At 45.6% G+C, this 13,925-nt stretch overlaps 1 protein-coding gene across 1 annotated transcript; it reads left to right on the top strand.

Annotated features, from left to right (window-relative positions):
* Positions 1-9,159: 9,159 nt before the first annotated feature.
* Positions 9,160-13,635, top strand: RASL11B (RAS like family 11 member B). Its single transcript, XM_017675915.3, has 4 exons — positions 9,160-9,502; positions 10,136-10,192; positions 11,296-11,372; positions 12,148-13,635. The coding sequence occupies exons 1-4, from the start codon at positions 9,361-9,363 to the stop codon at positions 12,616-12,618; spliced, it is 747 nt and encodes a 248-aa protein (XP_017531404.1). The 5' UTR covers positions 9,160-9,360; the 3' UTR covers positions 12,619-13,635.
* The last annotated feature ends 290 nt before the right edge of the window (positions 13,636-13,925 follow it).

The raw sequence follows: 13,925 nt of genomic DNA, 5'->3' as shown, positions 1-13,925 counted from the left end.
CAGGCCTTGAGACTTCTGGGCAAAATGAAGAGGTGGTTGAATTGAATGCTTCAGTTAAATTCAAGAAGTGATGCTCTTTCCTCCTCCCACGGGGGATAAGCTGAAAGTCTTGGTTTTGGCATTGCTCTTCTGGGCAGCCAGTATGAAACTTTCTGTTCTGACTCTAAATCGGCATAGGTAATATCCTGGTCAAATCACAGTCCCATAGCTGTGAGCCACAGAGCTCTAGGGAGACATGCTCTTACCCTGGTGGGTTATATGAAAAGTCATTTTTTACCAACTTCAGCCCCTAGCACTCCCATGCGTGCACGCATGTGTGTGCGTGTGCACACACACACACACACACACACACACACACAGCTTGCGACTCCAGCTTTCTTCCCAACCTGCTGCCCACCTCATCCTGGCATTTCACACACTGCATTCCAAGCACAAATTTCTTCCACCTGCAAGATGGGTACAAGATGAAAAGTTGAGACAAAGGCTGGGGATAAAGATGGCTCTGCGCTGGGGAGCCAGACAATAGGGCCGATGGAGAAGTGGGCAGCACCAGTTAGTCGTGGAGCTCTGGAGCCAGACTGTCTGGGTGCAAAGGTTGCCATTCCCACTTCCTACCTGTGTCGTCTTGAGCAAAGTGCCTAACTTTTCTGAGCCTGGATTCCACATGTGTAAATAGGGACAGCAGTATTAGCCTTGTCTTGTGGATTTGTGGTGACAGTTAAATGAGTCAGGGCATATGGAGCACTTGGAACAGTGCCTAAGACATGGTATGTGCTTAATCATATTAATTATCATTGTAGAAAAGGCATGCAAGTCCCCTAAGGGCCAGGAGAAGATCCACATGAGACAGTGAAAAACAGCAAACCGTATCTGCCAGTTCTTACATAGAATCTGCTTTGCTCATTTACTTTATTCAGCAACTATTTATTGAGACCAAGTATGTGCCAGGCACTTGCTCAGTGCAGAGGATACAGAGGTGGGAAAAATGGTCCAGTCCTTGCCCTTGTGATCTTACAGTCCAGCCTGAATGTCCATTCACACTCTTAGCCAGTGGAACCTTGGTGTGCAGCACAGTGCTGGCTCCCAGGAAGGCGATGGGAATTATTCATCCTTGCTCTCCCTTCAGGCAGGCTCCTCGTGGACATCCCTGATTCACTTCCCACTTAGATTCCAGAATCAGCCACTTACAAACACGGTATGTGCTATCTGCTGAGCACTCTTCTAGGTTCTGGAGAGAGAGCCGGAGGAAAACCAAAGCTCTCCTCTCATGGAGCTTATACTCTAGGGTAGAGAGCCGAACAATGAAATGATGTAGCACATCAAATGATGAAGACTACAGGCTTAGCCCACACATCCAAGTGGCTCTGGGCCTGGAGGTGAACTGGGGAGGAAGGGCAGAGAAAAGAGGGGGGCAGGCCATGTCTTGAAAAGGAGCTTCCTGTGGGTCAGGCTGCCTCATGAGGATGAGGGAGAGGCTGCTAAGGGTCCTGTTGCTTGGCCAGCTGTGGAGAGACCCCTTGAGCCGCTGCTGCCCAGATAGCAGTCTGGATGCAGGTCTTTGCCATGTTCTTGGGCCTGGCATGTGCTGTCTGCCACATTCTGCCCTAAAATTGCAGCTGGTCTGCTTGATGACAGTGCAACAGCCTGCCCAGAAAAAGTGATTCCATCTCTTGCCCACAGAGAGGGAGCAGAGGAATGCCTTGGCTCTCGACTTTACTACTGTGTGTTTTGGCAATGAACTGAGAAAGGCTTCTGAGTGGTCTTTCCAGCCTATCTCCTCATAGAGACCCAGGTAAGAATGAATTTGGAAGAGGATTTGCCTGGGTTTTAAGTATGCTACTTCCCAACAACTGATTTAGGGATGGATGATCCAGGCTGGAAAAATAACTCTTTGCTTCAGTGTTATAATGAAGATGTTAAACTTTCAAGATTCACAGGGCACTTTCATATGCCTAATCCCAATGGATATTCAACATATTGTATATTATATCAGCAGATCTGTTATATTTATCATTGACTAAACATATTTCCCAGTGAGCATGGGAATACATAGTCTTTGCAAAAAAAATTAAGGTGTTCTTCTTTGCTTTTCGAACCAGTTAAGAATTATCTCAAACTACACTGGAGTTTTCCTATCTTGAAAAACATAAGGTCCTGGAGCTGCTAGCTTTACATTCCACATGAATTAATAATGGGCTTCACACAACATTCCCAGCAGAGATGCCCCTGCATACCAGTCTTCGTGTTCTTCATGCTTGGAATGTGTGATTCCTCTATGAGCTACATTCTGCTCTGTGGAGTTGCTATTTTGGGGCTAAGCTGTTTCTTTATATAGAAACCAGTACCCTCGTCAAATCAAGTGAATACATGAGTCATTTGTGCATTTCCTAAAAACCATAGCATCAAATTTTTCTCATCTGCTCTGCATTTTCTTTTCTAACTAGTAGGAAAATGCATTAAAAATGCAAACATCTTGGTGAAAACCCTAAACTTTCATAGACTACTGTTACAATGAAACTATTTTTTGGTAGTGATTGAATTTCATACATGTCTAAGAAATGATCATATTGCCATATGCATTTTCACCAACTAAATAACTCACATACCTCTACTAACTTGGGGATCCACTTCTATAATTCACACTGTGACCTGGGATAGATAGTTTAGATACTACTGAATGGTCTGAGACAGTAGTGCTAATTGGGGCTTAGAAAACATGTGGTGGTTACTGTAATTCCGAGAGCAAGATAAAGCAATGAGATCAGTGGCTTTGGCCCCAAGCAAGACTTAATTTCTTTTAATTCCACTGTCCAGGTGATCTGGGGAGTGGGGAGAAGTGGTCTGTTCTTTCCTCATAACCCAGGTAGGTGTTTATGAGAGTTCTACTTTCCTTTTAACTTCATACATTATGCTAAGGAGCTGAGGTTGTGGGGAAGAGGCTTTGCCTTCTGTGCAAGGACAAATATGGATGCCTAACGTGTCCTTGGGTGACCTTCTAGGCCCCCCTAGGGGGAGTTAGAGGGCAAATATTAGGTGTGTCCAATCTATTTAGGAATTTGAAACCAAAGATTCTTTTAAACGATTGGCTCAATTGTCTGAATCTTTCTGAACCTTTTCTGTTTGTGCATATCTCCCACAATATCTTGTCAAGTCTCCCAAGAGCACTCATTCCTGGGGACCCAAGGCTAACACTTACTTCTCTCTCTCTTTTGTCTTCTGTGCAAATGATGGGTGAGAGAGAGAAGGATTGGATGGAGATGCTTGTAGGATTCTTCCCACTGGAGAAAAGAAGAAGAAAATGATCTAAAAGAACATTAGCACTGTCTAGTTGTAGTATTGTTAGACCTTCATTTAACTAAGGGAACTTCTAATAATGGCTGTATTAGTCATGCAGCAAGGTCAGCTCCCAGTGCTGCTCAATAGCCCAGAAGGCTTTGGGAAGACGGGCACTGTGAGTTTCCCTACTCTCATTGGAATCGCGGTGGAAATTCACTAGTTGTTTCAAGTAATGTTTAAAACTTGAATTTATTCTGAGTTATTATCATTAGATTGTTTATCAAATAGGTGTTTTGTGTTCCCAGAAAAATGACTTGGATTATTAAGACTCAAATCACTGAGAGGAGAAGAATATCTCAGATTTTTCCCTGGATGAAAACAAAAATTGTTTTCACCTTTCCTTTTACCGTCAGTTTATATATCACACTGGAAAAAGAGAAAGGAGGTGGGGGAAATCTTACAGAACCAGAAAGATAAAATCTGATAGAGTAGCAAGGGAATATAACTGTAGAACATGAGTCCCTCTTTCTCCCTGAGTGTGGAAAGGGTGGGGACGTGGGCTGTTTGCTACCATAGAAACCAACTAAGGTATGTGGAAGGGGGAGGGAATGTCCATCCCAAGAACTTACAGATTTTACTTTTTTCAAAGTTGAAGTGTTCTAGTCAATAGGTGATCTTTCTAATGGCAAAAAGTGTGTGTGTGTGTACCTTTTTTTATTTAATTGATTTTCTATCTGCTTTCCCTCCTACTTTGCCTTTTGAACCTTGTGATTCTGTCTTTCAGTCCAGCCTTGACTAAAAGGAAGGTTGACAATTAAAAAAAACACCCATTGAGTACTCACTGTGTGTCAGGCATAGCTCTCTAGAGAAATGCACAGAACCGCAAGACACCTGACACACTGCATAGAGCCATTGGATGGAAACCTCCTCTTGTGCAGATGATCATATCCGTCCTTATTTCCGTACTCAGAGATCTCTTGGAAAATGAGCAGCTCAAAATGGATTTCCTTCCCTCATCATTCCAGAGACTTTTTCTGAGCCACGGATGGTCTTAATTTTTAAAATTGAATGTTAAAAATGCCATGACAAGTCTTCTTCAACACAGATGCAGGAGACACGCTTCCCCTGCTTGTGTTCTTTACAGTTCCATGCCATAGGCAACCACCTTTCCTTTTCCCTTACCAGCCCCTTAGTATTTTCTAAACTACTGCAGAAGGCAGTATATATATCTATAGTATTTTTTTAGAGGTATTTTAGATTCACAGAAAAATTGAATGGAAGATGTGGGTTTCCCATACACAGCTCCTGCCCCCACATACATACGGTCTCCCCTACTAACAACATCCCCCATGAGAGTGGTACCTTGTTTTGATCGTTGAACCTGCACTGACACATCACTGTCACCCAAAGCCCATAGTTCACATTAGGGCTCCCTCTTGGTGGCGTATATCCTACGGGTTTAGAAAAATTTAAGTGGCATGTATCTGCTGTAACAGCATCATACAGAGTAGTTTCAATGCCCTGGGATCCTCTGGGCTCTGCCTGTTCACCCCTCCCTCCCTCTCTCCCCCCTACTGGCAACCACCAATTTTTTTGCCATCTTCTTAGTCTTGCCTTATAGTTGGAATCATACAGCAGGTACCCTTTACAGAGTGGCTTCTGCCACTTAGTAATATTCATTTAAGATTCCTTTAGGTCTTCACAGCTCTTTTCTTTTTAGTGCTGAATACTCCATTGTTGGGATGCACTAATATCCTTCGACCATGTGTTTGCTTCTGTAGATTGCAGGATAACACTCTGTGGATACCAGGGGACCCACAAAGGTGAAACAGAAAGGAAGGGACAGCTTGTTAGCTGTGCTTCCCAGTGAAGGAGGAATGGCTGAGCTTTGGAGTTCTGTGTGAGGGACATTGCTGAAACCAGGGGTCACTCTCAGCATGGCTTGTGCAAGGGTCACAACTCAATATAAACAGGTGGTGTGAGGACTTGTTCAGTACAAATGACAGAGATCCAGCTTAAACTAGCTTAATCTCAAAAGTGACTGTATTGACTCCTCTAAGTGGGAATTTCAAAAGGTAAATCAGAATTTTCAGACATGTCTTGATGCAGCACCAGAAAAATGCCATGAGGGTCCCCACTCTCTCTGCCTCCCAAATTTGCTTTCTCCTGAGCTGGCATCATCCTGAGGCCAGCCTCCCTCCACAACATGGCGAGGATGGCTACCTGCATCTCCAGGCTCACTTTCCACTGGCTGATTAACACCAGGGCAAATGAAGTACTCCTTTTCCCAGCAAAACTCTCCAGGGAGGAACTCTTTCAGTGATGAATGAACCCCTGTGGCTTATCGGTATCCACCCCTGGGATTTTAGGGATTGGTATCACCCTGCTACCATAGCTGGAGCACCATGAGAGTGGGCCAGGGGAGGTATTCAAAGGCAATCAGGGTGCTCTTGCTCACTGAAGAATGGAAAAGGATTCTGAGCAAGTGCAATCAATAGATGCTCCCTGTTCCAGGCCATAGGAAGATAGCTTAAAATAGCAGAGATGGGTGTTGATACACATTACCCAAAATCAACAGATTTTATGTTCTGGTATCCTAAGGGCTTCCAGAAATTGGGTTGCCTCTGGAAGCTCTCAGATCAAAGATCAGCTCTAAAGACCAAAGGAGGTGATAGAAACTCCAGATGCTGAGGCAAAATTGGAACTTGGCAAAATATTTCTCCTTCCTTTCTTTCCCAAGCCTCTGGCATTCTACCCCTTCTCCTCCCTGCCCATCCTTGTCTCTTTTAGCTCAACCAAAAAAAAAAAAAGTGGGTGGGAGTGGGGGTTGGAGGAGGAATGAAAGAGAGAGAGCAGTTTAAACCACTTTGTAACACTGCATCACAGGAGACCGTCTCACTGTTAATGCCCTGGCTGTTTTCTGTTATTCAGCCTTTTCAGACTTGGACTCTTCTAGCCCTTATGGGCTATATGACCTTGGAGGAATTTTTAATGAAACTGCTTTCTCATTTACAAAATGGAAGCATGGTGCATTACAGATGGTCACAAATTCTTTGACACTACTCCCCTAAAGGTGGGATTGTTGCCTTTTAGTGTGGGTGATTTCTGTGACTGACCAGTGTAATATAGCAGAAGTGATGCTGTACCAATTTCCATGCACAGGCTTTAAGAGATTAGCAGCTTTCACTTCCTGGCTTAGAATCCTCATGCTAAGGGAAACCACCAGCCATGCCGTAAGGGAGCCTGAGCTAACCACATGGGGAGGCTGGATAGAGAAAGACATGCCAGGTAGTCTAGGCGCAGCTGGACAAACCATTCCAGCTGAAATGCAGAGACGTGAATTAAGATGCTATTTTGGACGTCCAGCTGGGATGACCCTTCAGATGACTCCCGCCCCAGCTGCCATCTAACTGCAACATGAAAGGCCCCAAGTGAGAATCATCCAGTGGAGCACAGTGCATCCTTAGAAGTGTGAGCCACTAAGGTTTGAGGAGGTTACTAAGCAGCAATAGATAACTGCCACTGGAAGTGGTGGTAATATCTTCCTATTCATAGGGCTGTCGTGAAGGGAAAATGACATCTCTGTATGCTGAATCCCTAGACCACAGTGTGCAATAAAACAAGCCTTCAATATGTATCAGTTCTTCTGCTCTTCCTTCTTCCTTTGCATTAATTCTATGAATAGCCACCAAAGGATAACTCTGTTATCATCCCAGGCAGAGTGGCATGGAGGTAGGCTACATGCTCCTTGTCTGAAATTTGAAGAGCTCTCTTTCCTTCTTCCATCTTTCTCTTGTTTATTTCTTTTCAGTGTTCTTCAAAGCACAACCAGATCATTTAGACCTAAAATAAGAATACCAAATTCAGCTTTTGTGTTTCAAACAGAAAAATCACAGGCTTGGTGCTGGCTCTTGGTAAGGAATATCAAGCCCCAGAAGCTAAAATGATTCAAAACAAAATTCCCCTTGAGAACTTTTGTTGTGTGTGTGTGTGTGTGTGTGCGTGTGTGTGTGTGTGTATGTGTGTAAAAAGCAGTTAAACAAATACTTTAGACTACACAATTATTTTACCATGTAAGCATGATAGAATTTCAGGCTTTTTTGGGGTGGGGTGGGGGTGGTGTTAAAAAGCACATGACTACCTGTAATTACACTCTTTCTAAGTTTGATTTTATAGAACAACGAATTCAAGTTTGATATAAACCATGCAGAAAGATATGGTGCATACTGGAAATGTTCTTTTTCCCTCTGACTCAAATGGCTGAATTTATTTCATTCTTGTGATCTCCCTAGAAGTCAGTCTTTTATTATGTTCATTATTACGGTTGTGTGTCTTGCTCATTATGTTGCTCATCCTGGAAGACTTGCTACCACGGCTGTTTGAGATTTCCTGTCTACTTACCCCTTGAATTCCTGAAACAACTAAACTGTGATGGGCAAAAGTGTCTATTTCAGAATCGGAACTGGGTAAGCATCATAAATTCTGTCAAATAGGTGGCCAATTACGTACAGGGTGGAAAGTGAGTCAAATTAGATGCCTGACATGTGTAGAAAAGGGAATTGGCTTATTTTACTTTTACATTTCAGCCTTTACTGTGGGTGTGGACACAAAGCCCCAGTGTTTGTTGTCATACGCCCCAGAGATGTGGAGATCCACAAGGTTAGAAAGGTCAGGAGGTGAGGGGGTCAGATGGAGGATTATGGGGAGGTGATCAGCCCCAGTATCTGGTGACATTTTGCAGTCAGTTCCAGTTAACTGAATGTTACTTGGATGGCGAATTTGGCCTGCCACTGATTACACCCTTCCCTGATGAGAATGTAAAGTGGCTGGAGTTGGGTATTTTATGTGCAAGCCCACTTTGGCATCAAGTCACTTAAGTAAGTCTTGCCATTCCTTGTGACCTGAGAGTAAGTGCTGCGAACTGTCTCCAGTTTCTGCCTCTCAAGCCAGTGGGTACCCAGAGACAGCTGCGGTAACTCTTTTCTTTCCCCTTTACAGCTCTTGGAGGAGTTGTGACTGTGTGTGATGCATTAGAAAGCTTGTTCTATAATTACTTCTTAATTTGCCTCTGGGTGTGCTGTACATGCACCCGACTGTACATGTTCACGTGAGCTTGTCAGGGGGTCAGTGATCCACCTCCCTGACCACAAGAGTCACAGCACGTGGGTCTAGAGCAAAATGGGCGACAGTATTTTGCCCCTAAGTCCAATGTCACATTTCAGGTGAGTGGATATGGGGGTCTTTGTAACTGCCAGCCATTGTAGCCAAGTCTATGATCTGGAATACCAGCCAGAAACACGGAAGTCAGTGCGATCACGCGCCAAATTAAGGAGATGGGCACGAAGCCGGGCAGCAGGACAGGCGCTCACGACCCCCAGCGCTCACACATGCCGCAGAGCAGCTTCCCTGAGCGTGGGCGGGGGCAGGCGGAGGCCAGCGGTCAGTGGGCTGCAGGGAGTAGGCCGGTGAGTCGGAAACCGGGAGCTGCTCTCCGAGGGCTGGGGCCGCGGTCGCCCGGTTGGGTAGGCAGACAGGCGCGCCCCACGCCTGCCGGGACCTCCCGGAACACGAGGCGCCCCCCGACCATGCAGCCACAGCATCTGACCCGTGCGGGCGCAGCGGGACCCCCCGGCCCTGTCCTTCCCGGCGTCCGCCACTGGCTGTGCCGTCGGCTCCCGCCCTCACGTTGCCCACCTCTGGTCCGCTGCCCCATTTACCCGCGCCTCACGGGGCCCCGCACTAGCTCCGGGAGCCCCCCACCGGGCCGCAGCGCGCGCGCGCAGCAGCGCCGGGGGCGGAGCCCCGCTCAGGGCGCCCCAGCATTGGTCGCGGGAGCCAGGGGGCGGGGCCGGCTCCGTAGAAAACAGCGGGCACGCAGCCCGGAGCAGTCGCAGCTGTGGTGCAGTCCCATTCCTGAGCGTGGCCCTCCTGAGTCCTCCCTGAGCCGGCGCGCTGCTGCACTCTAGTGCCTGCTTACCGCGGCCCCCACCCCGACCCGGTCCTCCCGCCCGCTCCCAAGCAGCGCGGGCCTCCCCCTGCCCTGCAGGTCCCGTCCCACGCGGTACAGCCCCGGCCGGAGCGGCGATGCGCCTCATTCAGAACATGTGCACCATCGCCGAATACCCAGCACCGGCCAGCGCCGCCGCCGCAGATTGCTGCCTGGGGGCCGCGGGCCGCCGCCTCGTCAAGATCGCCGTAGTGGGCGCCAGCGGCGTGGGCAAAACCGGTGAGTCCTAGTGCTCAGGCGAGAACCCGCTTATCTCGGGCTGGACATGGGCGGCCCCCAATAGCAGATAAGGATAAAGAGGCGTGGGGGAGAGGTGGAGCTGAAGCTGACCGCCCACTCTCTCCTTTGATCCGTTGCTCCTCAGAGGGGAACTTAGCATCACTTCCAAACCCCTCTTTCAGCGTATGAGGGAAACTGGGATCCTGAATGGCCAGGCGACGTTCCCGCTGCCACCAACACAAACTGGGATTAGAACTTTGGGGTTCTCCAGCCTCTCACAGTGCCTGGAACAGAAAGAGGACTTAGTGAACATAACCCTTCCTGGAGGTCTTTAAGGGTAGGAAAGACATTTGTCTGCTAGAAGGCTTAAGTTTGGCTCAGCAGGGCTCAGGAGGGGAGTGAGCCAAATGACCCTTACAGCTGGACAGAGCCATAATTCACTATGCTTTTGATGCCTTGCAGCCCCTCTCTGTTGTGTCTGGCAGAAGGGTCAAGGAGCTGTAGGGTAGGAATTTAATTTGGTGCACAACCTTCTCTGGGAGAGTTATTTTCCAGGCTAGGGGTAGGGTGGAGATCGATCTAACTTTTTATGTCAGGATTAACTGTCTTTCCTTTCTCTTTCCTGATCTGCAGCTCTGGTGGTCCGGTTCCTCACCAAACGATTCATTGGTGACTATGAAAGAAATGCAGGTAAGGAAATATGTTAGAGGAAGATGCTGTCAACTTGCACCAGTGCTGCTGCTCTGAGTCTCAGCATCAGGATCCTGCCACTTCCAACTTTGCTTGCCCCCTCCTGGGCTCCTCCCTCCCCCGCTTCCTATAACTGCCATCTGGCCTCATTCCATTCCAAACCCATTCATCATTTTATCAAGTGCCTGAAAGTATTCCCCTTGGTATGTTTTAACTATAGGGACCCAGTTGGAAGCACCCTTTGTACTCAAGAGCCTCTCCCTTCAAAACACTCCTGCAAAAGTCATAAAAAAAAAAGGATGGCCAGCTCCAATCCCCCAACCCTTTCCCTCTCTGTTGGCTGCTTTTCAGAGGTGACCTTTTTAAAGTAAAGGCCAAAGGAGAGCAGTTGTAAACCTTAAGTTCTGTTTTCTTAACAAAGAAAAATAACTAGATGATAAAATTTTAGGAGAGTTTTGAGTAAATGAGTGGACACTATTTCAATCCCTATGATTAAGAATGGGAAGGCTTAACGGCTTTCTACCTATGCTCTGTTAGCAAATTGCTTAATTCCTTAGACCATATGAAGTACCTACAGGGGATTATTTGAAATAGTCTGTATAAACCATCCCAAGATAAGGCATGGCAGCCTTCTGCTTTGATGTAGAGTTGGCTATCATGATGTCACATTTTTAGTCCAACGGATAATGTTAGCCATGCATTTATAAACAATATTACAAACCAAGCTATTATATCTAATGGCTAAAATATAAAACTATGTCAAAGCGTGATAAGGTACTAAAATAAAATAATAGTCTCACACATGTTGAGCAAGAAAATTTTCTTCAAGGAAATACTCTAAATATGGAAGCTCCATTTAAAATTAGACAAATATTTTTCTAAAAAGTTGCAAAATTTGCCCTGGTTTTAATAAATCTACTCATACAGGATTAAAATTGCAGTTGTTTAAAAAAAAATCTGAAATAAGGGTATTAAAAAGAATATGCTATAGCTTTTTGTACTTTGGTTCAGGGATTTTTCTAACTTAAAAAAGAAAAATCCCACAATGTTTTAAAAGTTGTACAAGAAGGAAGAACATACATCTTTTTTTTTTGCCTTCATAGGTAATCTCTATACCAGACAAGTCCAAATAGAAGGTGAAACCCTGGCTATTCAGGTTCAAGACACACCAGGTATTCAGGTGAGAAGCTCTGAGATATTTGACCAGGTCATGGAATTGTTCAGTTGTTCTCAAAGTACCTCATGATGAAGAAGGAGAGAAATCTGGGGAGTCAAGTGTAGGTTTTTATATATTGCTTGACACTTCAATTGTATCTGGTTGTGGTCAGTTTCAGCCTGGCTTAATTCAGGAGATTTGGCTTAAGGGGCAGAAATCTTCTCTTAGGAGGATTCTACCCAGCAGGAAAGACCAAACTGAACACACTTGGAATTGGCAAAGCACCCTTGCTATGGTAAAAAAAACGTTCATTTTTACATTTGTGTTTTGGGTTTAAAAATCAAACATCTAGGTATAGTCTCCAAATACTTGCAATCACTTTTCTGTTATGGAAAGTTACTGTATAGACAAAAGAGCCATGCTAGCTTGTGTCTGGTTTTTTTTTCCCTCTTGAACTGGGCAGTTATCCAGGTTTAAATGCTTCCAGTTCCTATCTTTACTTCCCCAGACTTACTGTCTAGCCAGTTAATTTCCCATTTTGTGCAACTACAAAGTCTCTCTGCATGGAGTTCTCTGCAGGTCAATTTTCCACTTGAGTGTGGTGAGCTGCACTGTTATTTATTCCAACTCTGTGCAGCTGGATCAACATATTGTCAAGAAAGCTGAAGCGTGTGGGGATATAACTTGTTTATAGCCTGCAGCCTGGTGTTACTGTCAAGGGCTCTTTGAATTCTCTATCCAGCCAAGCCAGGGCTCTTTGCAATACTTTCCTCACCTTGCCATCTCCCCTCTTGTGCAGGTCCGCGAGAACGGCCTGAGCTGTAGTGAGCCGTTGAATAGGTGCATCCGCTGGGCTGATGCTGTGGTGATCGTTTTCTCCATCACTGACTACAAGAGCTATGAACTCATTGGCCAGCTCCACCAGCATGTCCAGCAGCTACACCTGGGCACCCGGCTGCCCATGGTGGTCGTGGCCAACAAAGCTGACCTGCTGCATGTCAAGCAGGTGGACCCTCAGCTTGGACTGCAGCTGGCCAGCATGCTGGGCTGCTCATTCTATGAAGTGTCTGTCAGTGAAAATTACAACGACGTCTACAACGCTTTCCATATCCTGTGCAAAGAAGTGAGTCATAAGCAGCAGCCCAGCAGCACGCCAGAGAAGCGGAGAACCTCCCTCATCCCCAGGCCCAAGTCACCCAACATGCAGGACCTGAAAAGGAGGTTCAAGCAAGCCCTCTCTGCCAAAGTGAGGACTGTCACCTCCGTCTGAAGCAGAGGCATTCCAGGGGGTTGGGTCTTCCCAGGAGAGGGCCGGAGGTTCTTCTAGTGCAGGAACGTTGAATGCTGGCAGTAAGTCATGGTTCCAGAAAGGGCTGGAGCAGAGAGGCCAGGAGGGCCTGTGTTACTGCAGCAGAAAAGCAAGCATTCTGAGCAGGCGGACAGAATTGATGAGGCTTGAATGAATCTGCTGAGCTACTCTGAATATGTGAAATGTACTCCCCATCTTTTCTTTTGGTGGGGAGGGGCATCATCGCTTTGGATTTTGTCCTTAACCACCTTGTAAATGATGTCCAGTTGTAGTTTCACCGAATATATTGGTGTGATTTACAGTGGGAATGAAAGAACAGATTAAGCACTCATGGGCTTTCCCGTTTATTTTTTCTTTCCTTTTTTTTCTTCCCAAGTAGACTACTTGCTTTTCTTTTACCAGTATGATTTATGTCTCTGGAACACTCTTCCTTATAGAATGCCTTTCTAACCTGAAGGATACCTAGATTTCTCTTTAAAAGAACAAGGAAGGAAATACTACTCTGACCCCCCTAAAAAGGGTGGGATTCATTGGCCAGATGTTATGTAGAGCAACATCTGTATGCTTCTGTGGCCTGCAGGAAGGCGCTGCTTCCTCCTGACACAGGATAACGGTGCCTAGCTGGGCATGTGTTGAGTGGTTGAGAATTCAAACTCTTCAGCCCCAGACTTTGAGTAATTGTGAAACTGTGTAATTTTTTTTAAAACTGTTGCATCAAGGTACAGAAGAAAAAAAGATGTCCATTGATTTTGGTGTGTGATTTGTGTAAATGGCTCACAGCAATGATGTTGGGCTGGTTCCTGAAGCCTGGCCGAGTTCTGGCTTAAATACAAAAATACCATCTCACAGTGAGTGAATAGATGCAGGGGCCACTGCCAAATCCCCTTCACAGATGCACTTTAAAAAGCCACTCATGCTTTGGCTTAAACTGTAATTAATTTATTTTATGTACAATAAATCTCATTTTTAAAGAGCAGACATCTGACTTAGTCTTTATTGCAGTGTTCACCTTCTATCCTTCAAAGTATTATTAAATTAAGTTAAATACACTGGTCTTGTATTTATTGAGCACATTGAGTCAGGCACGATACCTTCCTATGGTTATATCTTTAGTCTCACAACAAAACAGGGAGGTATGTTCTGTTATCCCATTTTATAGATGAGCAAACAGGCTTACACACAAGTTAAATAACTTGTCAAACTTGAGCATTGTAAATTGTAATTTGTGGCTTCATATTCAAAGTAGCATATCTCCCATTCATTTCCTT

Source organism: Manis javanica, chromosome 5 (assembly GCF_040802235.1).
Source record: "Manis javanica isolate MJ-LG chromosome 5, MJ_LKY, whole genome shotgun sequence".
In the NCBI taxonomy this organism is placed as follows: Eukaryota; Metazoa; Chordata; class Mammalia; order Pholidota; family Manidae; genus Manis; species Manis javanica.
Note: the sequence above shows the minus strand (reverse complement) of the source record. Positions and strands in the feature narration are given on the sequence as shown.